Source organism: Epinephelus lanceolatus, chromosome 2 (assembly GCF_041903045.1).
Source record: "Epinephelus lanceolatus isolate andai-2023 chromosome 2, ASM4190304v1, whole genome shotgun sequence".
In the NCBI taxonomy this organism is placed as follows: Eukaryota; Metazoa; Chordata; class Actinopteri; order Perciformes; family Serranidae; genus Epinephelus; species Epinephelus lanceolatus.
In genome coordinates, this window is record NC_135735.1 from 11,717,585 (window position 1) to 11,739,601 (window position 22,017).

The 22,017-nt window shown below is 40.5% G+C and overlaps 2 protein-coding genes across 3 annotated transcripts in view; both read right to left on the minus strand.

Moving 5' to 3' along the window:
* The window catches only part of LOC117253260 (uncharacterized), a 36,043-nt gene extending 35,438 nt beyond the window's left edge, over nt 1–605 (minus strand). The window contains exon 1 of one of the 2 annotated variants that reach the window (XM_033620640.2): nt 348–605. In XM_033620640.2, coding sequence (XP_033476531.2) covers nt 348–406 — 59 coding nt within the window. In that variant the 5' untranslated portion in view covers nt 407–605. The remainder of the gene's footprint in view (nt 1–347) is intronic. The other variant, XM_033620641.2, reaches the window with a different exon arrangement.
* Nucleotides 606–10,732: 10,127 nt separating this feature from the next.
* LOC144458904 (secretory phospholipase A2 receptor-like) lies at nt 10,733–21,546 on the minus strand. The gene is made up of 5 exons (XM_078162735.1): nt 21,377–21,546; nt 18,778–19,011; nt 16,436–16,659; nt 14,866–15,191; nt 10,733–13,139 (listed from the first exon to the last, which is right to left on the minus strand). The coding sequence occupies exons 1-5, from the start codon at nt 21,544–21,546 to the stop codon at nt 12,948–12,950; spliced, it is 1,146 nt and encodes a 381-aa protein (XP_078018861.1). The 3' UTR covers nt 10,733–12,947.
* Nucleotides 21,547–22,017: the final 471 nt, after the last annotated feature.

Below are 22,017 nucleotides of genomic sequence, written 5' to 3' on the forward strand. Positions count from 1 at the left end.
TAAGAAAAAGTTAATAGATGTTGCAAGAAGAAATGTTCCTGAAATAACAAAAATAAAGTCCTTCTGCAGGCAAAATGGCCCCTGTCAGTGTTATTTTATAATAAATAATTGTATTACTGCATTTTAATTTTAACGTCTGGTCGAGACAGTTGATTTAAATATTTCATGTGCTGCTGGGTTAGGAGTAAAGACTAAAGAGTAAAAGTAAAATAAAAGTAGAATAATAAAGTAAAATACTTTAGAATTGTGACAATAACGTATCATAACGGAATAAACTAATTTTATCCTGCAGGTACAAGTAAATAAATAAACATTGTGATATGTTAAAAGTATTTTTGTCCTCTCACCTGATGAGGTTCTGCAGGAGCTGTCTGCTGGAGCTTTTTCTCCTGATGGACTCTGACATGGTGGACTGGGCTGCTCCTGGTCTGTGGTCCTGATTCTGGTTCTGGTTGTCGTGTAGCCTCTGCTCCCGGGTCTGACCTTTGGTTCTGGTCCTGGAGGCTCAGATCTTTTCCTACAGCTGCTCTCTTGTTCTTCTTCGTGTGTCTCTGTGGTTCACGTTGGCCCCTCTCTCTCCTCTCTCTGCTTGGTCGCAGCTCTCTCCTCCCTCCATGTGGTTTTCATTGAAGTGTTTTGACCCTCCCTCTCTCACCCTAACAGGGGTCATGTGACTCACCCAAGGGGGAAAGTAAGATGATATCATAACAGTGGATCAGTGACAATATTGTATGCATGTGTACTATTTGTGAGGGGAGTAACACAGTGAGAGGCAGCGAGTGTACGTCTGTGTTTACAGTCATTCAGAGAGCCCAGCCTGTTACAGGAAACAAAATAAATTCCTCTCGTCACTCTCTGTGTTTTAAATATTTCTGTTTTTCCCTGACAATGTATTAATTTCCATTAATTTGCCAATAAATCTCTCTAAAATACACAGAGTCCTGATGGTTAAGTGATATATTTTGCATCGGTTACATCATTTAAACAGCCTAATGATCACTGCTGGCTCGTCAGTCGGCAGCAATATGTAGAATGTTGAAGTTGATACTTGGTAGCTGATTCGCTTTTTGTTTTCTGTTGAGTTCCAAATAGTGGAGAAAAAACCTGGAAGTGTCGAATCAGGCAGTCAGCTATGGATATAACATTTTAAAAACAACTTAAGGTCACCAGTTTGAGTGAATGTGCACACGTGAGACAAAATTGGACCGTTTCTGTGCTTTCTGTTTTTCTCATCTATGTTTCAGTTGATAGAACATACTCTATTAATGTTACTATAGTTGATACCCTTAGTGAAATAATAGGCAGCGCAAATACCCTTAATAAACAGTTAAAGGTATGCTATGCAGGACTTTCCTTGAAAGAAATTAAAGACTCATGCTAAAGCAATCCCTCTCATTCATCACTAAAGACGCACCAGAAGTGTGTGGTGATGTATTATTTTGCAAAGACTCTGCCCTCTGCCTGGAATTTCTTATTTTCTTCTTATCTATTTATTTATTTTTCTGGGCACAGTGCGCAGGTGAGGTTGAGACAACCAGGCGTTAGACTGTAGAAGCATGCATCCAAAGGCCCTGACACACCAAGCCAAGTGTCTGCAGTTGGTCGATGTCGGGCTGTTGGTGAGCGTCTGTCAGCTTTTTCTTGGCCAATCCAGCACGATGGATTGGTGTCGGAGATGGTATAGTCCGTCCGTGAGTGAAATCACTCTAATTAGCGGTGAGGACAGCAAACAAACGACTAAAGCGAAGAAGGCGTGAGATCAAAATAAACTTGTTATATTAGGTACGGTCATACTTTTTTAGCCACTGAACTCCTTAGCAGAAACATTGGTTGCTAACTTGCTAACTAGCATCTTGAATCCGTCCTATCGTTCTTCCTATTTCCTTTTTTAATGATGAATGCAACCCAAAGCCGCCTGCTGGTATAGAGGCACAGAACATATGTGTTAGTTGGCCACTGGCTTTAGTCTTTTGCGGTGTAATCACGCGCAACTCTTTGGCTGAGACAAAGGTGACATGAGACAATGCAACAGTCTGTTGTCGTTAGTTCTTTGATGTCAGGCTAGTGTGTCTGGTCCTCAAGCGGAAGCTACAAAAAATTGCAGTAACAACGCAGAAAAAAAGCAAATAAAGCAAAACGTGCACAAAGCTCATTCAAAAGAGTGAATCTGGGGTTGACTTTCACTTTTGCTGACAAGCACATGGGGGGGGGGGGGGTGAGGATGAAGGGCGACACAGAGTTGGCCTGTTTTCTGTTGGAAAGATAGGTGCTGGTGCTTAGCTTAGTTAGCATGCTAAAGTATTGGCTTTTTCATTACAACCAATGTAACGTTCCTACAATAGCTTGTAGTGTATGTAGGAAGGAGGGGCCAGATTTAAATGTTGTGTTTACAACAGTAAGAGCAATTCCTGCAAACACTGGTGTATTTGGGGTGACAGAAGCTCAGTCCATAGGGACTTGGGTTGGGAACCGGAGGGATGGCGGCTCAAGTTCCTGTCTGCACTAAATATGCAGCGTGGACTGGTAGCTGGACAGGTGCCAGTTCGCCTCCTGCCTTGAGCAAGGTACCGAACACTCAACTGCCCAGGGCACCTGCCCATGGACAGGCCCCCCACCCTGACATCCCTGCACTTAATGCATGCATGGGTCCTGTTTGTGTGTGTGTATATTTCAGGCCTGTGTGTACAGTATATGATAACAAAGTGAAAAAAAATTGAATTTCTCCTTTGGGATTGATAAAATATATCTTCTTCTTCTCACAGATTCTGCAGATTGCAACACTTGCATTTAGCCAAGGACCTTTGTTGCAAGAAACAAGCAGAAAACAAAAGAAACCTGCAGGATCCATTAGTATCATACAATCATATCTGTAGGGTTAAGATTGTGATAATAAAATACAAATGTTAATTTTAAAGGAATTTCACAAAACAATGTAAAAATGAAATCAGAACTGTAAGTTATTGTGCATCTTCATGGCACCTGAAATGCATCTTTTATGAGTCTGGTTAACACAAATTAAAATAACATCATCAGTCTGTATAAAACCATCAGATAACTGACGTGAAATAGGAACTTGAGATCAGAGCAGGAGCCGTTGTGTATCAAACTCAGATGTGAGCAGCAGCAGCCTGAGAACGAGGCTGAAGGAATAATTAGTTCTGCTGGATCTGGTTACTGTGCAACGGGTTATGAATAAGATATGGCAGCTCCGAACAGGAGCAGCTGCAGGAGGCGACAAGCCGCTCTGCTCTGTCCAGCTCCAAATGCACTGTCAGAGCATCATCAGGGCTCAACGCCACCCAGGTTGCTGTTTGTTTGTATTGACACACTCAGATAAGAGACTCAGTGCTCTGAACACAAAGACAGAACTTTTCTCTTTAAAAACTCTCCCCAGATATCAGTCCAACACACACAGATGTGCATTAGGTCACACAGGCATTTCCAGCCAACACTGATTTACACTCTCTCTCTTTCTCTCTCTCATGCACACACACTGTTTTCGTTCTCGCTCGCCCACCCCCCCAAATCCCGTGGGACCTTGAAACACTCACAAACACTCCACAAAACGGTTGCCATGGCTACACTCCCACAGCACTTAACACAGTCTGACTGTTGTAACAGCTCCACGAGAGGCTGATGGTGACGGACAGAGCCGCCGCCCCCGGCCGCCAACTTCAACACTTTCTCCAGTATTTCCCCCAGAGGAGGTGTTCAGTTCAAAAACACACACAATACACACAATGTGCTATTGTCCTGTGTGAACATGTAATGTCTGAAAGCTCCTTGATTTGCAGCTTTAGGCCTGCTCTCCTTATTTATCTAATAAGCTGATCATCAACATGCCTACATTTAATCATTTCTGGGTAATATTCACAGCAGTTTACAGATTTTCAATCTGTAAATGTACTGAACTAAAATATTATACTTTTGAAAAAAACATTTTTTAGGTTTTAAGGCAAACAACACAAATACAAGTCACCCACCCTCAAAAATGAACAATACAAAAATAAAAAAAGCTCTTAAAGGCAGTGTGACCAGCAAGTACTGTACTTCAGCACCAACCACAGAATAGATGTCTGTACATATGTATATAATAAGAGTACACACATGTTGTTTGTCCAACCAATTATGAACATGTATCTATACATACATGCAAACATTTTTGGCCATAAATAGGACATGAATGGTTGCCATGTTTTATAAAAAATGACAGAGCTGATGGACACACTGTATCTAACTCTCTCTCTCTGTTTACAGCCTGGAACAACAAACGGTTTTGGTCTCTTCAGACTATTTTAGCATTCATGACTGTACGGAGGAGATACATTTTTTATAGCTCCTGTTTAAGGCCCAAGGTCACTCAAATTTTCCTTTACAGTCATGTAAATCTATAATAAATTATTCATATTAAACTGACATCTCTTAACTGAAATGTAGTCTGGTTGAGTCTTACAACTTTTTCATGTCATGAAAATTTTTCAGTGGAACTTTTCAGTTTGAGCAGATGTGTCTCCTCAGTTCACGTCACCTGGAGTGAACCTGCCTCTGCTCTTTCCACTCACTTTGTTTGCTTTCATGCTGCCTTTGCATCGTATCCATTACAGTATGTAATTTAACATTTAATCACAGTTAGGTTGACAGCTATGCTAGTATATAATAAGTTTAACATACAATTTGAAAACATCCGTCTGAGTTTGGAACCAAAGATTTCAGCTCTGTTCTCCCCACTGAGCCAAAACAGCCCATCAGTCTCTGAAGTAAATGTTGCCAGCTGTCCCAAAAAGACGGCGTCACAAGCAGTAAGGCAGCCACTGCCAATCCGATCCAGACTGATGAGGGAATGGGATTTAAAGGGAGTGACGTCAAGGAGGAGCATTCAAGAGCTAATCTGAGAAAGTTAAAGTTGATAGAGCGTGTTGGAGGTGGTACACGGCTTGGAAAGGAAACACCGCCTCAGGAGTACATCTTTGTTTCAGTGCAACAAGTGATTGATGCTCGGATGTGCTCGGGCCATCATTAAATCTGTTACAGGAAGAGTGTGGAAAATAAGAGCTCACTGGATGGAAGGTAATCTTTCCTGCAACATAAGGTGGAAATAAAACGCTGACGAGAAGGTGCAAAGTACAAAAAGGGTCACTAATCCAGAGTCCTGCAGCTTCTTTAGGTTTACATGGCTTGTACTGACTTTGAAGGAAGTCATTTAAGAAATACTTAAATATTGTAACAATGTAATGATGATTTGTTACAATATTTAAGTATTTTAGTATTTTTATTTAAGTATTTAAGTATCTGTACTTTACTTGAGTTTTTATATTTTTGTCAGCTTTCACTTTTACTCTACTACATCCTCTGAATAAATGTACTCCAATACATTTCTATGCATTGGAAAAGTAAAAGTCAAAGTATTGTACTGCAGTATCTATATATTTCTATGTCCTAAGCAATTTCATGCCTTTGCTGCTACAAAATAAAATCAGAAGGTTTTGTGAATCAGTGGTCCTAGCCACTGATGGATTCCCCCCTCCAGGTTGGGGGAGAGCTAATGCCCCAAGGGAGGAAGTAAGTATCTCGGGGTCTTGTTTACAAGTGAGGGTAGAATGAAGTGTGAGAAGGATCGGTAGTTTGGTGTGACTTCTGCAGTGATGCGGGTGCTGCGCCGGACCGTCGTGGCGAAGAGGGAGCTGAGACAGAAGGCAAAGCTTTCCATTTACTGGTCCATCTACGTCCCAACCCTCACCTATGGTCATGAGCTCTGGGTAGTGACCGAAAGTATGAGATCGTGGATACAAGCTGCCGAAATGAGTTTCCTCCGTGGGGTGGCTGGGCTCAGTCTTAGAGATAGGGTAAGGAGCTCGGACATTCAGAGGGAGCTCAGAGTAGAACCGCTGCTCCTCCGCATCCAAAGAGGTCAGTTGACGTGGTTTGGGCATCTGATCAGGATGCCTCCTGGGCGCAGTCGTTGGAGGTGTTCCAGGCACGTCCCACTGGTAGGAGGCCTCGGGGCAGACCCAGAACACACTGGAGGGATTACATATCTCATCTGGCCTGGGAACGCCTCGGGGTCCCCCAGGAGGAGCTGGGAAATGTTGCTGGGGAGAGGGATGTCTGGTTTTCTCCTTAAGTATGACACTTGTGGCTTAATTTCTCCTTAGCTGAGGCACTTAAACAGGTGCACAGAATCCCTTAAAAGTTTTCCTTCAAGAAAAAATTATGATTGTTTTTACAGCTTGTGATGCCTGTTATCAAACTCACAAAGTTGGCTTATACTGAGATAGTGAAAAAATGGCAGAAGACAAGTAAACCATATTGGTCAGAGGAGGAAAAGATTAAACTTCTGGAGGAATACAATCATAGAAAGTATAAACTACAAAGTGAATCTGAGCCTCAAATACCAGTAAACAGAAAACAAATGTAGGAAAATTCCAACATAAATTAATTAATTCAACTCTAAAGTGTAAAATCAAAAGTATGTCCGCTGGGTTCTCCTGGTCGCAGCACTGTCTCCCCAGGGTGCGTTGGTTTTTTCACTTATCACCATAAACTCCATCATGTTGCAGTTAAGATAACGTCAGAGGTACCTTAAGTTTTGTTTTAGATTGCTTTGGTTGCTAAGGTCTTTTGTGCAATTGTCCAGGAATTCCTTAATATAAGTATAAGACCAAGACAAGGAGAAAACCATAAATACTTAAGTGAATGATTTAAGGAAATCTTAAGGAGAAGATTTAAGGGTGTTTTGTGCAACCCTAACTGAGACCTTAAGGAAAATCTTAACTTAAGGTGTTTTGTGCAACCGGCCACAGATACTTTAGAACTTTAAGTAATATTCGAATAGGTGACTTAAACTTTTACCAAAGTAGTTTCCTGGTAAAATCTCTCTACTTTAACTCAAGTATGTCTTCAGGTACGTCATCCACCGCTGGTACTTTCTAAGTATCCACTTTAAGACACAGCATTAGCCTGTTTCCTTCAGTCGTTAAGATGATAATGAAGACGACCATATGGTGAGCTCATATGTTTAACATTTTTCTGTAATAAATTTCAAGAATGACTGAGATGTTTGGGTTTCCTCTGACAGCAACCCAGAACCAGAATGTGTTCTGAGGTTCTCTGTCAGATCGCACAGCTGTAGACTGCAGGCTCTGTGTCTGCCTGCATCAACAAACAAAACAACAAAACTCTGACATCAGCTTTTCCAAAGGTCAAGGCAAGAATGAGTCACGTCAGCTCCTTTAACTACTCGGGTCAATTTTGAGCTTAACTTCTCTAATCCAGTTAATGTCCCCTTGACACGAAGCTTCTTTATGTCTTTGCACCAAATTTCTAATGACGTACAATTTAAAAAAGACTTAAATGTGACTCCTTAACAAATGAATGGGCTGCTTTAGCTGTGTTGCTGCTGACAATAGAACCACACAGTCCTGCAGGCAGCACCACTGGCTGAAGGTCATCTCTGTCTCTGAGCCAGCTGGAAGGTCACAGTTCAGATTTCATGCTTCATCAGATCTCTTTTAAGTCAGCCTCTGAGTTTGAGCAGAAGAGGGTGGCTTTTTGGTTCTGTGCTCAAATTTTTTTGGGAACATTAGCACTATAGAGAAGTCAGTGATATTTTTTCAGTGTCATGTTGAATGCTAATGAGGGAGAGTGAGGATGATCCTCAGTGTGTCAGCAGCCTGCCAGAGGGAGTCACCTAATGAGTATCTAACTGCACCTCACCTGGAGTCCACATTTTGGATTTACTGGACCTCATACTTCATTTTGCTTAACTTAGACCTGTTGTCCTTGTCCATGAACACTTTTTTGTGCCATCTAGTGGTAGTAAGAGCACAATACATTAATCCATGTAAAAACAAGATGGCAGCCATCTCTCCATCTGAACCCAACACAAAAGTGGACAAGACTGAAACTTGTTTATGATTAATAATGTTTGTAGTTTGATATGGCAACAAATTTGACCAATTTTAGCACAAATAACAAGCTAACATGCTGTAAATTAGGATGTACTCATTTAAAGACATTGGGACTCGTCGTCTCATATGAGGACAGTGGGACTTTAGTATCATCTTGTTTGAGGATGTTGGGAATTTATTGTCATCTCGTTTGAGGACATTTTGGAATTTATTATCGTCTCGTTTGAGGACACTGGGAAGTAGTCTGGTTTGAGGACATTGGGACTTTATTATTGTCTCATTTGAGGACACTGGGACTTAGCCTTGTTTGAGGACATTGGGACTTTATTGTTGTCTTGTTTGAGGACATTGGGACTTTATTATTGTCTTGTTTGATGACACTGGGACTCTATTGTCATCTCTTTTGAAGACATTGGGACTTTAGTATCATCTCTGTTTGAGGACATTGAGAATTTATTATCATCTCGTTTGAGGACACTGGGATGTAGTCTGGTTTGAGGACACTGGGATGTAGTCTGGTTTGAGGACATTGGGACTTTATTGTTGTCTTGTTTGAGGACATTGGGACTTTATTGTTGTCTTGTTTGAGGACATTGGGACTTTATTATTGTCTTGTTTGATGACACTGGGACTCTATTGTCGTCTCGTTTGAGGACAATGGGACTTTATTATCGTCTCATTTGAGGACATTGGGACTTTATTATCGTTTCGTTTGAGGACATTGGGACTTTATTGTTGTCTTGTTTGAGGACATTGGGACTTTATTATTGTCTTGTTTGATGACACTGGGACTCTATTGTCATCTCGTTTGAGGACATTGGGACTTTATTGTTGTCTTGTTTGAGGACATTGGGACTTTATTATTGTTTTGTTTGAGGACACTGGGACTTTATTATTGTCTTGTTTGATGACACTGGGACTCTATTGTCATCTCGTTTGAGGACATTGGGACTTTATTGTTGTCTTGTTTGAGGACATTGGGACTTTATTATTGTCTCATTTGAGGACACTGGGACTTTATTGTTGTCATGTTTGAGGACATTGGCACATAGTCTCGTTTGAAGACATTGGAAATTTATTATCATCTCGTTTGAGGATACTGGGACTTTAGTATCATCTAGTTTGAGGACATTGGGACTTTATTGTTGTCTCGTTTGAGGACATTGGGACTTTATTATCATCTTATTTGAGGACAATGTGATATTGTTATTGTCGACAATATTTAGTTTCTTTTACTTATCAGGTCCGAGTGATCCCAAATAACTAGGAGAAATTGAAAATGCATACCAAACACAAGTTTGGGTCTCAGGAGGAAATATTATAAAATCAGTAATAATAATAAAAAAAACTGAACCTGATTTTCACATCACCATTTTGGTATCCCTCCCCCCAAATTGCAAGGTCACAACTCTGCAGATGAATGCCGTAACATCTGCCTCACTGGTGGCTCACAGAAGTATTCTTTTTAACTGGAAGCCAAATAAAGCCCCATCCTTCTTACAGTGGTTAAAGGAGGTGCTCTCTCTTCTGCCTTTAGAAAAACTTCTATACAATGCATTTAAAGTCAATTGTGGCAAATGTTCAGGGAAAATGAGATTGACTCTTCTTATGTAAGAAGTTATTTAAAAAGTAAACAGAAAGAACACACAGGATATTCATCAGCTATAATGGAAAACACAAAAACATGATGAGCAAAGCATATGAAATTCTTTAAGGCAAACAGGAAAAAAACAACAAATATCAATATTTCTTTGTAATGATTTGAAAAGCAAATAAGCTGTATACATGAAAATGGGCTTGAAAAACTAAAGTATAAAATAAATACGTAAATAAATAAATAGAGATTTTATTTTTGAACGAACTATAGGGCAGGGGTCACCAACTCAACAATGAAAATGAAATGTTGCCACACAGCCACACACATTTATTTTTGCTTTACCTGGACTTAAGTTTCTTTCCGTCTCCTGTTAAGCATAGTGAGCTCTGCTATTTAGAATAGTATCATAAGTGCTGGATAATAGATCATAATTAAAAATGACGCAGATGGTAAATTACCAGAAAGTGTCCCACTTTACCCATATTCACCCCTTACAATTTCTGAAAACTACTGACCAGACTGAAATTAAATCACATCGTTCACAGGCAATCCTATTGCCCAAACAAACACACACACACGCACACGCACACACACACACACACACACACACACACACACACAATTCAGGAGGAGAGACTGGGTTTCTACGACTGTGCCTTCCTGGAAAGGTTTCCATCGCTCGCTCATAACGAGCATATGACACATCTGTGAAACATTCATGACTGAATAGCCGCCAGCTTCATTAAACACAGTGAGGGATTAGCTGCTAAGGTTGAGAACTAGCGCTCACAGCTTTAAATACCTTCCAGATATCCTGTTTTAATTTCATTTTTATGTTTCAAAAACCATAATCGTCTTGTTCATCAGCCCCAAGACAGCAGGACAGTAATCCCATCAACTCCTCTGCATGCTGACGCTTCTGTTATACTGGACATGCCCTGTGCGAGTGTGCGAGTGTGTGTGTGTGAGCCGGCCAACACTGATACTCTTCCAGCTGACTTCAGTGATTTACAGAGAGTATGTTTCTCTGCACAGCAACACTCTGATCAGTGACAGGAATCGGTTTCATCTCCAGTGTTTCCATTACAACATGGACGTGGTTCACAGTGAGTTATGAACGTGTTTTTGGAGCGGCCAGCTTCCCTGTTAATCATTTCATCCATCTCTGCTCAGCTGAGGAGTGTGAAAAGTGCACCGTGGCCACCCGAATAACAAACCACACAGGATGTGTTTTTTTGTGAAAGTTTATGAGTTAACATTGTACAAATAGGTATGGAAATGTATATACATGTATATCGTGAGCAAACTAACAGTTACAACAACCATAAACTATAACCATTACAAAATATTATGAAGTGTTAAGTGTTAAATGTTGAGCACTCAGGCAGTAGTACTCCCTAAAATTTAAAATTAAAACGATTTACACTTTTGATGATCATCACTTATTTATGAAACCTTGACAAACAACATTCTGGCAACTACAGTAACATCTGCATTACTCTCATTTACTCGTATTATAAATGAACGCCAGGAAATGCTCGTTCAGAACAGTCATTTAATATCTTGTGTTTTCAGGTTGTTTTAGTAAAGATTTTTTGAGCACACTAAAACACCTTATCAGTGGATAATTGTTTTTTTGTTACCACTGGTTAATGGTAACTACTTTTTTTACCGTTTATTGCAATTGAATGTTTAAGTTAAAATTTATGAAACTTTTCTTAAAGGTCCAGTGCAGTGGTTCCGAAATGGTGGATCACGGTCCAAAAGTGGGTCACGGGTCCCTTCTGAATGGACCGCAAGTGACTGGCAAACATGCCAAGTTTGGAAAAAAACAACACAATCTCTCACATATTGACATGCTTTGTCATGGCCTTTCCACGTCCACATGTGACGTGCAAGGTACCCCAGGTGCGCTGGTTGTTGACGTTCTGGGACACCGTGTCAAATTCTCTTCTTTCAAGATACATACAGTCTCTTTCACAATAAACGCACTACGTCGGTACAACACTGCCAATTGACATTTTTTTTCCTTTAACAACAAACACACATGGTTAGGTTTAGGAGAAAAGAACGGGTCCATGTCATTGGTCCAACATCCCATTAGTCCGACGGTCTGCGGTGCTGAATGGCTCCCGGCAGGTGTATGGTGCACCGCGACTGGCTCTGGGTCAGCTGGGAAAGGCTTGAGGCGGAGCAGGCTCACGGCTTATGTGTTTGCCACTTTCTTTTTCATTTTAACCCACACCATGATCTTTTCCTGACCCTAACCAAGAGGTTTTTGTGCCTAAACCTAACCAGACCTTAACCACAGGGCATCATGATGATTTCGGAACGGACTGCGGAACAATGGGATGTCGGACCAGTGGGCAGTTCCCAAAAGAACAGGGTTTGGCTTTAGAATCTCACAGGACGCGAACATCACTCTCTCAGGTGAAAGTCGGTGTTTGTTGGATCCATTCACCACCTCTCCCACCTGCACCACACGGATTTTCGCCACCTTAACTTTCGTCCTTGTCCTGCCGTGTTTCCCCCTGACGCCACCAGGCACCGTTAAACTATAATGGCTGATGTTAAAGGACGCCTTCTTTTGTTGGTTTCTGACATCACAAGTCATTGCCAAGTGCTGGATTTCGACGCCTTTGGAGTGAGACTGGGTTCAAAAAACACACTTTTTTTTTTTTTAAAGTGCAGTAAATTTCCAGCACAGAGCTTTTATTTTGAAGTGCCATTTTCTGCTGTAGAATGAGTGACTAACCAGATACTTGACAGTGACAGCAAACTAACTGAGCAACATAGCCAAACACATACATGACGCTAAATATATTAAACTGTGTGGACCTTGAACTGATTTTTTAGTAGCTTCGATCGATGAGGTTGGAGCACTGAAACTTCTCCTGTGTGCCAAGCGTGTAGGACCAGGATACTCAATTTGCTTGCCTTGAGAGACACTTTGCAAAATGACAGAAGGCCAGGGGCCAGTCACAGAAGCCTCATACATGTTTGTTTCTAGGATGCAGGGGCGTTTCTAGGATTTTAAGACATCAGGGGCTTAGCTAGGAGCTCTATCGGGGGCGAGGGATCCTCCACTGGCACTTTTTTTTGGATAAACAAGCTCTATTTTGATGCTTTTTTTTGCACTCTGGCACCTTACGTATGTTAAAAGTACCAAAACAATTCCCTGTGTGACTCAATTTATTTTTATTGTGAATTAGAAAATGGTTGCAGGGCCACCCAGCACCCTACTGGGGGCCAGATTTGGTCCTCAGGCCATGTTGAGTATTGCTTACTTATTAAGGGGGTTGAGTCAAAGTTTAACATAAAGCTTGATAAAACATTTGTTGTTCCTTAGTATGATACATGTTCCATTAATGTATTCAAAGCCTAAACTATCAACTTGAACAGCACGTGAACATAAACCTCTGATGCAGACGATGGTAGTGATGTCAGGATGTACTGTAGCACAGGAAGTTCCTTCTCTCAGCACAGTCTATGATCTCCATACTGCCCGTGTCATTCTTGGATAAGGCTCCACAGTGCTGCCCCTCGGGGGGGCAGACGGGCAGATCAGAGTACGACATACTCACAGAGTTCACCCACAGCCAATGACCGGCCAGGAAACGCAGGCCTGCCCATACCTGTGGAGGAAACAGCTCGTTAACCTCCACCTGCTGCTCTCAAAGCATTTCCCCAGAGACCACTACATAAAAGACACGTCTATAAAACTGCAAAGAAGGTCAATTATAACTATTTGTACTGTTAATTTTCATGAAGGTTCGATAATTGTACATTTCATGAGCCTAGGAAGCTTTTTGTGAGCATGATGTAATGTCAGTGTAAAGTTTATGGGCCATTCTGATGAGCAGTGGAAAGAGAGATACCAATGAGCAGATGCAGCAGGCCGCACAGCAAAGAAGCATATGTTCTAAGTGAGAGGCTCTCCCTGGAATAAACGGGAACCATGTTAATGTCTGGTAATCAGTACTTAAAATAATCATCATCAACAGCCTGTATTTTTTAATCTTGAGCGTGACATGAATGTATTATGAGACAGGACATTCTCACTCGTCAAATATCCGAGCTTGGTCACACCTCAAAATATACGTCAGCCTTGGACGTTCAGGGACGGCATGTCTGTTTACACTCATTATATTCACTGTGGCTTTTCAAAATAAACTTCAGTTTTCACAGTTTTATTAAATGCATACAGTCTCCTTTCAAAATAAATTAAAAACATAGGTTAAAAAAAACTGTTTTTTTTAGGTTTAAGCAACAAAAATACGTGGCTAGGTTTAGAAAAAAACATTACCGTTTGGCTTACAATATGTAAGTTTGTTACTAACATAATATAACGTCATGTGACATACATAACAAGCACAGAATCCTACACATACTAGCACGCTGCGGTGCACTTGAAATAACTTAACTGACTTTTGGTTTCAAATGGGGCATGAACAGCAGGCTCCCGGGTGAAAGTCCGCAGTTTGTTTGACCAGTCCACCTCTGCTTCCAACCACCCTATGCACACTGTCTTGCTCCTTATACTACAGTAGTTGTCCAAAGCATCAAGTAATGTGTCCGATGCCACTGCTACATGGTGCCTCTGTGCTCCAGTGTCTGACGCTGATGGGCCACTGACCCAGCGTCAGTATTTGATGAGTTGGGAGTGATACCAACTGCAACATCTTCTCTGGATGATCTCTTTACTTTCATTTATATTTCATATTTCTTTAATGTTATCTATCAGGGACCAGTGCTCAATAATTTTATTGCACCAGCTGTAGCTAAAAGCTATTAAAAGCTATTATTATTCTATTATTCGGTAGTTGTGGACCTTCAGGCAGGAAGTCCCATATTCAACTCTCAGTGGGGTCTTTGTGTGTGGAGTCTGAATGTTTCCCTGTGTTTCCTCTCACAGACCAGTAACATGCTGGTTTTACTATATATTGCTGTGAATATGACAGTGACAGGTTGACTTTTTGTCCGTAAGGTTAAGCCCAATGAAGGACTGATGAGCTCTGCAGGCGGTACACAACACTGAGCAGTAAATTGAGATTTCTGATACTTACCAATCATCATTTTCAAGTCAGATGTGTCGCATGACTACACCATTTACACATATTGAAGGTATAGTGTCAAAGTAAATAAAGTGCACTCCATATAGTGAATAAGAATGATTCACAATGCACGGCGCCTGAAATCTGATAAAAAGCCCCCGCTTCCTGTTTTTAGCTATGAATTAATTCTTATTTTCAAATGGGTAGCGGTGCAGTGGAGATGCGTAGTCTGTTGTTGCACCCTAATAAATAGCACCTATAAAACAATCTCAGCATGTATTACACACGTCACTGAATATAAACCCACCTCCTCAGTGTCGGCCTCCATGATCCTGGTTATGATGTAGCTATGGTCTTGTCCAGGTTGCACACTGACCAGCTCGTAGCGAAGGTGGTAATAGGTGGGTGACCGAAGGGCTCTGCAGTGCTCCAGCGCCTCCTCCCACGTCTTGTTCTCCTTCACCAGAACCAAGTTGTCCCTGAGGCAGACAAAGGGAAACCGGGCAGAGCAGTCCTGGGTAGCCATCTTTTTCTCTGTAGAGGAGATGGTGACACAGTCTCCGTTGTTCCCTGGCTCATCTGATGCCCACTTTCTGTACTCCGACACCCCGGTGCTCCACTTCCATATTCCCCCTGCAGAGCAGATTTTGAAACTTGAGGTGAGGAGAAAGTCTGCCTGTTTACTGTTTGTCAGAGTCAACTATGCATCGCAGCATCAGCTTCATGGGAAGGGGTGAATTGTACTGAGCAAGAAAACAGGAAAAAAAAACAAAAAAACATTATGACCTTCTGCATGTTTCAAGAGGTAGAATACATTTATTTTAGCATGCTCATCTCCTTTGTCTACCCTGGGCACATTGCACATTGCTTTGCCAGTTTTCAACCAGCTTTGTATCATAACAGCCTGGGTGATACTGTATGTGTAAATCAACTATAGCAAACTTTTCTCCATCTTACCAGCACCCAGATCTTCCTGCTCATCACCCAGTTCAAAACCCCTCTGGCGGATTTTTGCTGGCTCTAGGGCTGTTGCTTAAACTACAGATTGTGCTTCTGCATTTTCATATGCCCGTCAGTACAGAAATGACTATAGAAGTGGATCATGAGACTCCTGCCTCCATTTCTGTTGCTCAAACGCAACCCTAACTCCAATCAAACAGTAAAACTAGGCAGTGCTGATCAAATATAAGCCAAGACTCTGTTTCTGTGTTGCCTATTTCTAACCAGAAATGTTTTCAGAAACATATTTCAGTGCATTGTTTGGCTGTAATATGAGAATAACAGGCTGTTAGCTTTCTGGAAATTACTTGATACCTGCCATATTGTCTGCTGTAGTTAAACAGCCAAGATTGCATTACATCACGCACCAGCGGGAGCATTTATTGGTCTGGTGAGGTGGAGTGCATTCTGATAGTCGTAGGTTTTCTATCTCTTGAGCAAAAGCAACTGCCACAGCCTGTTTCCTCTGTTTTCTCTGATCATGTAGCACCATTTTTTTTTTAATTTTTGCTTCTGTCTACTGCATAGACAGCCCAGATTTATGAAAAGACCATCTTTCCAGCAGTGAAATACGTCTTTAGGTCATTAAATGGCTCATTGCTGTTGCATGATGGTTGCCTGTGGCTCTATCAATATCAGTAGCACATTTAGCTCAATCTTGCTACCATATATTAAACTTTGTGTGTCCAGATGTGTATCAGCACAAAGCTACAGAATAATATCTGACTCCTGAGAGAGCTGAGTGAGATGAATGTTTAGCTACTTGAGATACTGACTTAACAGATTTGGGCCCATCGTAGAAAATGAATGAGTTTATAGGCTAAATTCACATCGGTAGTTAATGAGAGCATGACAGGTTGTGATCGTGTTTGTCTTACCATCTCTGTGCAGTCCAGTCCAGACTGGAAAGTCCCGTTGATAGACAACTGAGCTCATGTGGTAGCTGTATGTGAAAGTTGCCAGATCATGGAACTGACTCTGGCAGTACTGCCGGGCATCAGACCATGACATTGACTTTGGTACAAAAGTGTAATCGAAATGGGAAGATTGGCGCTTATGACAAAAGAAGAAAAAATATCCACCACACCCGTGGCCATAGAACCTTCAAAGAGAAACAAGAACAACAAAATCTGATGCATTAACTCAATTTATCCTTTGCATAAGAAAAACTTTTCCTAAGTGTTTACACTTGACTGTGTTAGTCATGTAAGGCCGCGTCAGTGTTTCTGATGATTTTGGGTTGAGACTCATGTTCTCAAGTAATACTTCACTAATACATGACTCATGATGGTTTAAAGCATGAATTAATGCAGGATGTATCAGGCATTCCTGTTCCCCAGTAACAAAATTCAAGTTACCATGACTTTATGTGATTAGTTAACAGATCAATTAAGAAATGCTGATTCAATTACTTGAAACATACATTGATTTAAATCATGCATAAAAGGGAATCTTTGGTACTTTGTAACCTGGACATGTTTCATGTTTATGTCTAAGTGACTAATGGAGACAATTTTTTAGACCATTTTTAAAATGGGTCCAGAGACCACTGTAGCAAAACACGCTGCAATGTAATTCCTACAGGCATCTGTGTACTGTCAATTTACGTCCACTAAAAGTGCTTGTTTTTGCCACTGACAGGCTCGGATTGTTATTGTTAGCGTCTGACAATACTATGGAAAAGACTCTACAGAGAAATGCTGCTTTTTTCTTTACCCTTTGTTGATCCGGTCTGTTTGTTGTTTTTTCTAACCAAGTCTGGTTCTGAAATCTCACAGACTTTTCCACATTGTAGTAGCTGAATATTCAGCCATGACATTGAATTTTTTTTTGGATAAAACCAAACTATGTCTTTCCGGCACTCCTCTCTCCAACTCTCACTTTCGTTTCCATCGTTCCTCTCGTGAGATTTCAGAACAAGACTTGTCCTTTAGCGAGATTTGCTCACAATAACAAAGCAGTGAAAGGTAAGGAAAAATCTTTCATTTCTCTGCACGGTCATTTCTGTAATGTTTCAAACACTTCTAATAACAATCTGAGCCTGTCAGTGGCAAAAAAAAAGCCTTTTATGAACGTAAATTGACCGTGCACAGTTGCTTGTAGGGACTACGTTGCAGCCATTTTTGCCACTGGCTACAGCGGTCTCTCTCAATACTGGACCGATTTCAAAATTGTTGTCTCTAATACTCACTTGGATACAAAAAAATGGGAAAAAGGGGTCCAGGTTAAAAAATACAGAAGTTTCCCTTAAAATAATTATGAGTTGTGCATTAGTAAAACATTACTCCATTGTATGATTTGCACAATTAATATAAAGACACATGCATCTTTCAGTAACACAATGGAAATACAGAAAATACCAGTGAATATGGAAATGCTGCCAAGTCATACAGAACAATGGACCTAAAAAAAACCTTGGGACCAACAACAGATGGACAAATATTCAACAAACATCTCCAATAATGTCAAAGTCACACAATCAGAACACTGAAAGGAATATAACAATGTAATGTTCTGCCCATTTGCATGTTAATCTTCCTAAAGCCAACGATTCTGACCATGTAAAAAGAAAACAAATCCACATGTCAATCTAATAATATCTGTTCTAACGTTGGCAGATAATTGTGACCCTGTCGCTCATGATTAGAAGTTGGTTGGAAAGGTTTTTGGTGCCTTTAAATTGCAGCGTACTGAGCTCCTGACAGCCATCATTTTCTACACATCATGAAAATCAGCTTGTTAACACTTATCCTTATATTTCTCACACCTCCACTACCACACAGTGATAACTTTAACAATACCAGCAGATAAAAATGTTTCAGGTTATGAAATGGAATGGAATGGAACCTGGGGCGACAGAGCCTTCTTCATAGCTGCCCCCTCCCTCTGGAACACCCTCCCTATACACATCCGTGACTGTCCAGATCCATCCACCTTCAAATCACTCCTCAAAACCCACCTTTTCAAATCCGCTTTTAACCTTTAAACATTAGCTTTTGGTTCTCTGTTTCTCATGTACCCCCCCTTTTTTTTTATGCACTTCTTTTCTTTGTTTTAAATGTAAAGCGTCTTTGTGAGCTATAAAAGCGCTATATAAATAAAATGTATTATTATTATTATTTATTATAAGTGGCTGCTTGAGAAAATTGATAAATCACATATAAGCTTCCTAACATACAAAAACATGGTTTTAGCCTGTAAAAGAACAATATCCACTTACTTTATGTTGTCGTAATAGACAGTAGCACAAGTTTCGCTATTGTGTGGCTCATTGTGTGCCCAGTTGTCAAAGTTGCTGTACCAGGTCAAGGATGACCAGTCGCTCCAAGTCCAAGTCCAAGAGGAGTCGGATGTGTTTCTGTAAAAGCCGATCCATGCATGATACTGCCTCATGATGATCTGGTCTTCATCTGACTGCGTATAGATGGTGGCCAAGTCATTGTAGAAAGTTGAGCTATTCAAACAAAAAATAAATAAATAAATAAATAGACAGTTTTATTTACAAAGTTATTCTTCAGAATACAAGTGGCTAAAAACAAAATTATACGGTCTCACTCATTAAATATCAACGCTTAGTCAGTGGTCCTTGAAGTCAGATACTGACGCACAGGGGCACCCTTTCACAGTGATCTGAGATGCATCAGCAGCAGCATTTTTGACAGTCTGAGCAACTGCCGTAGTATTAAGAGTGAGAAAGACCATGTGGGAATAGCAGGAGGGGAGGTGGATGGGTCAAAAAAAACCTTGGACTTTCACCTGGACTGCTGTTTGTTTCCTGTGTAAAACCAAAAGGCAACGCCATGTAAGTCATGTGACATATACAGTAACAAACGTACTTATTTTAAGCCAAACCACGATGTTTTTTTCTAAATCTAATCACGTACTTTTGTTGCCTAGACTTAAGGAAGTAAACCTAAAGTTTTTTTTACATACATTCTGGGTTTATTTTGAAAAGAGACTACTGTATATGCATTTAATAAGTGGAAGCTGTTCATTACCTATGAAAACCAAAGTTGATTTTGGACAGACAAAATGAATGTACCGATCGCACATTGACACGCCGTCCCTCTACATCTAAAAGCAACATTGGAGGGTATCTAGAATGTCATAGTTTGATGTGGAGGGGCACTGACCCAAGGGCCTTTCTGTAACCATCCCATACACCATCTCCCTACCCATTTTCACTGTTTACATGTTCACATGGACGGTTCACCACATTGAGTGTCATCACATACCAACTAGGGAGGAGTGCAAGTGGGTTAGAAAACCCTCCAACAGCGAGCCTGCACTGATGCCGACTTGATGCAGAACTGTGTTTGTCATGGAGGAAGCGCCGTACAAATAAAGTTCCACACGACTACCCTTACAAACGCCTACTCAGACTAAGACAGACATTTAATATTGTCATACAGACATTAACATCTTAAATGCACTGTATTTAGGATCAAATATAACAATAATAATAATGACAAACTTTGTTTATATAACACCTTTCAAAACACAGTTACAAAGTGCTTTACAATAAAAGTAAACACATATAAAACACAAGGAGAATAAAACAAATAACATAATAAAGAGTCACCAAAGTAAAAGATAAAATAAAAAGGCCAAAACTAATATCAAGATAATAAACTGGAAATAAAATCAATAAGATAGCAATAAAAAATAGATAGCTCAGATAAAGTAAGGGTATGCTTCTCCATAGAAGTACGTTTTTAAGAGAGACTTGAATGAAGCCAGTGATTCAGACAGCCTTATATCCTCGGGCAGGTTATTCCAGAGCTTCTGGGCCCTGATTGCAAAAGGTCTGTCCCCTTTGGTCTTCAGCCTGGACTCTGAGACATGCAGACGACCTCTGACCGAGGATCTCAAACTACGCAGACGTTCATAAGGGACTAACAGGTCTGAAATGTAATCTAGAGCCATGAAGAGCCTTAAAAGTAATCAATAAGATTTTAAAGTCAATCCTAAGACAGAAAGAAAAACGACAGAGGCTAAAACTGTGTGATGTGGTTGTACTTCTTAGTTTTGGTTAAAAGCCTTGTGGCTGAGTTCTGAACAATCTGAAGTTGTTGCAAGGTTTTTTTGACTAAAATAAACACCATTAAAACACGCACCTCTCTAGTCTCTATAAAACAGTAGTCGTGTTTATTTTATAGTAAAGTGTAACAGGAACTGTCGCAGGAATGAGCAGCTTATAAACATTAGAGTGAAACACGAGAGGATGTTTATGAAAATAAAAGACAAAGAATGTCACCAGTGAAGTTTTATAACCTTTTACGTAATATCTATTTATTTATTTACTTATTTATCGATTCATTCATATATTGTAATGGCAAAAGGCTACTATACACAACCAAAATTCCTCTTAGCAGCACCATGAATGAAATCAAAGTTATACACATACATATAAAGAACGTAAAATAGGAGTAATTTTACTTTTCTCCATGGTTACCAAATATAACGACAGCTCCTTTTTCCATTGTATTGACACCTTACACCTTGATGTAAGGTGCTCCATTAAGCTGTGAAGGTGACTACATGCAGAGGGGGAGTGGGTAGGGTCCGGTAGTAGTGGACAAATCTAAATGTCGAACCAGTGATGGGACTAAATGAAACATAAAGGGATCACAAAAGTTATAACAACGAATCGTGTTCCATTGTTTATTGAGACAAGAATTACGTCTGTTTATCTATAGCTTTTAATCTATGCAGTTTATCAGTGTTAGTTTCAAGCCTCGCCTTGTATAATCCTCACTACTAATTCTAACGTCTAATAGTTATTGATGACAATGTGAATAAGAGAAATAAACCCCCACCTCCTGCAGTAGCTTTGAGCCTGCTGCCAGGTGTAATAGTGATGGATGTACGAGTACTTTCTCGACACCACTGATCCCCATCCAGGCTCTGTATTGCAGAGTAGGAGGAGGAGGAGGAGGAGGAGGAGGAGGAGGAGAAAGGGTCCGGAGAGGCCGCTCCTCATCTTCATTACCAGAATTCTGTTGTACAGACAACATTTTAAAATTGCTTTATATCTTTGGCAGATGACAAACGGGACTATAATTTCTTATCAAAATAACAATGGCATATGTAAAACTGTAAATGGCTTGTAAAGGACCATAAATACACTAAATGACATTAATAAATTAAATCCATAGTTAGCTCTTACCTGCCCTGATGTTGTTTTGTAGTTGCTGCTCAGTGAGATACACCTGCTGCTGCTCGATGAGCCTTCAGCATCCAGCTGACTTCACTACTTTGAGTTCCACGTTTCAAAACAATCATTTGACTAGCAGACACACCTAAATCAACTATCAGCTCCCTGCTGCGCCGTCTCCAGGAACCATTTGACTGTTGGCAAATCAAGTACAAATTTACCTACACATCTGAAACATATAGATATAATTTGCCCAAGAGGCACCAGGAGGCACGCAAATGTAAATGCTGCATCATTGTGTAC

Excerpts from the sequence above, each read along its gene's own strand:
- LOC144458904 (XM_078162735.1), bottom strand. The coding sequence starts at position 21,546 with ATGAAGATGAGGAGCGGCCTCTCCGGACCCTTTCTCCTCCTCCTCCTC. Across the intron at positions 19,012-21,376 it reads GCTCAAAGCTACTGCAGGAG|CTCAACTTTCTACAATGACT; the intron begins GTGGGGGTTTAT and ends TTGTTTGAATAG. Across the intron at positions 13,140-14,865 it reads TGGAGGCCGACACTGAGGAG|GTATGGGCAGGCCTGCGTTT; the intron begins GTGGGTTTATAT and ends TTTCCTCCACAG.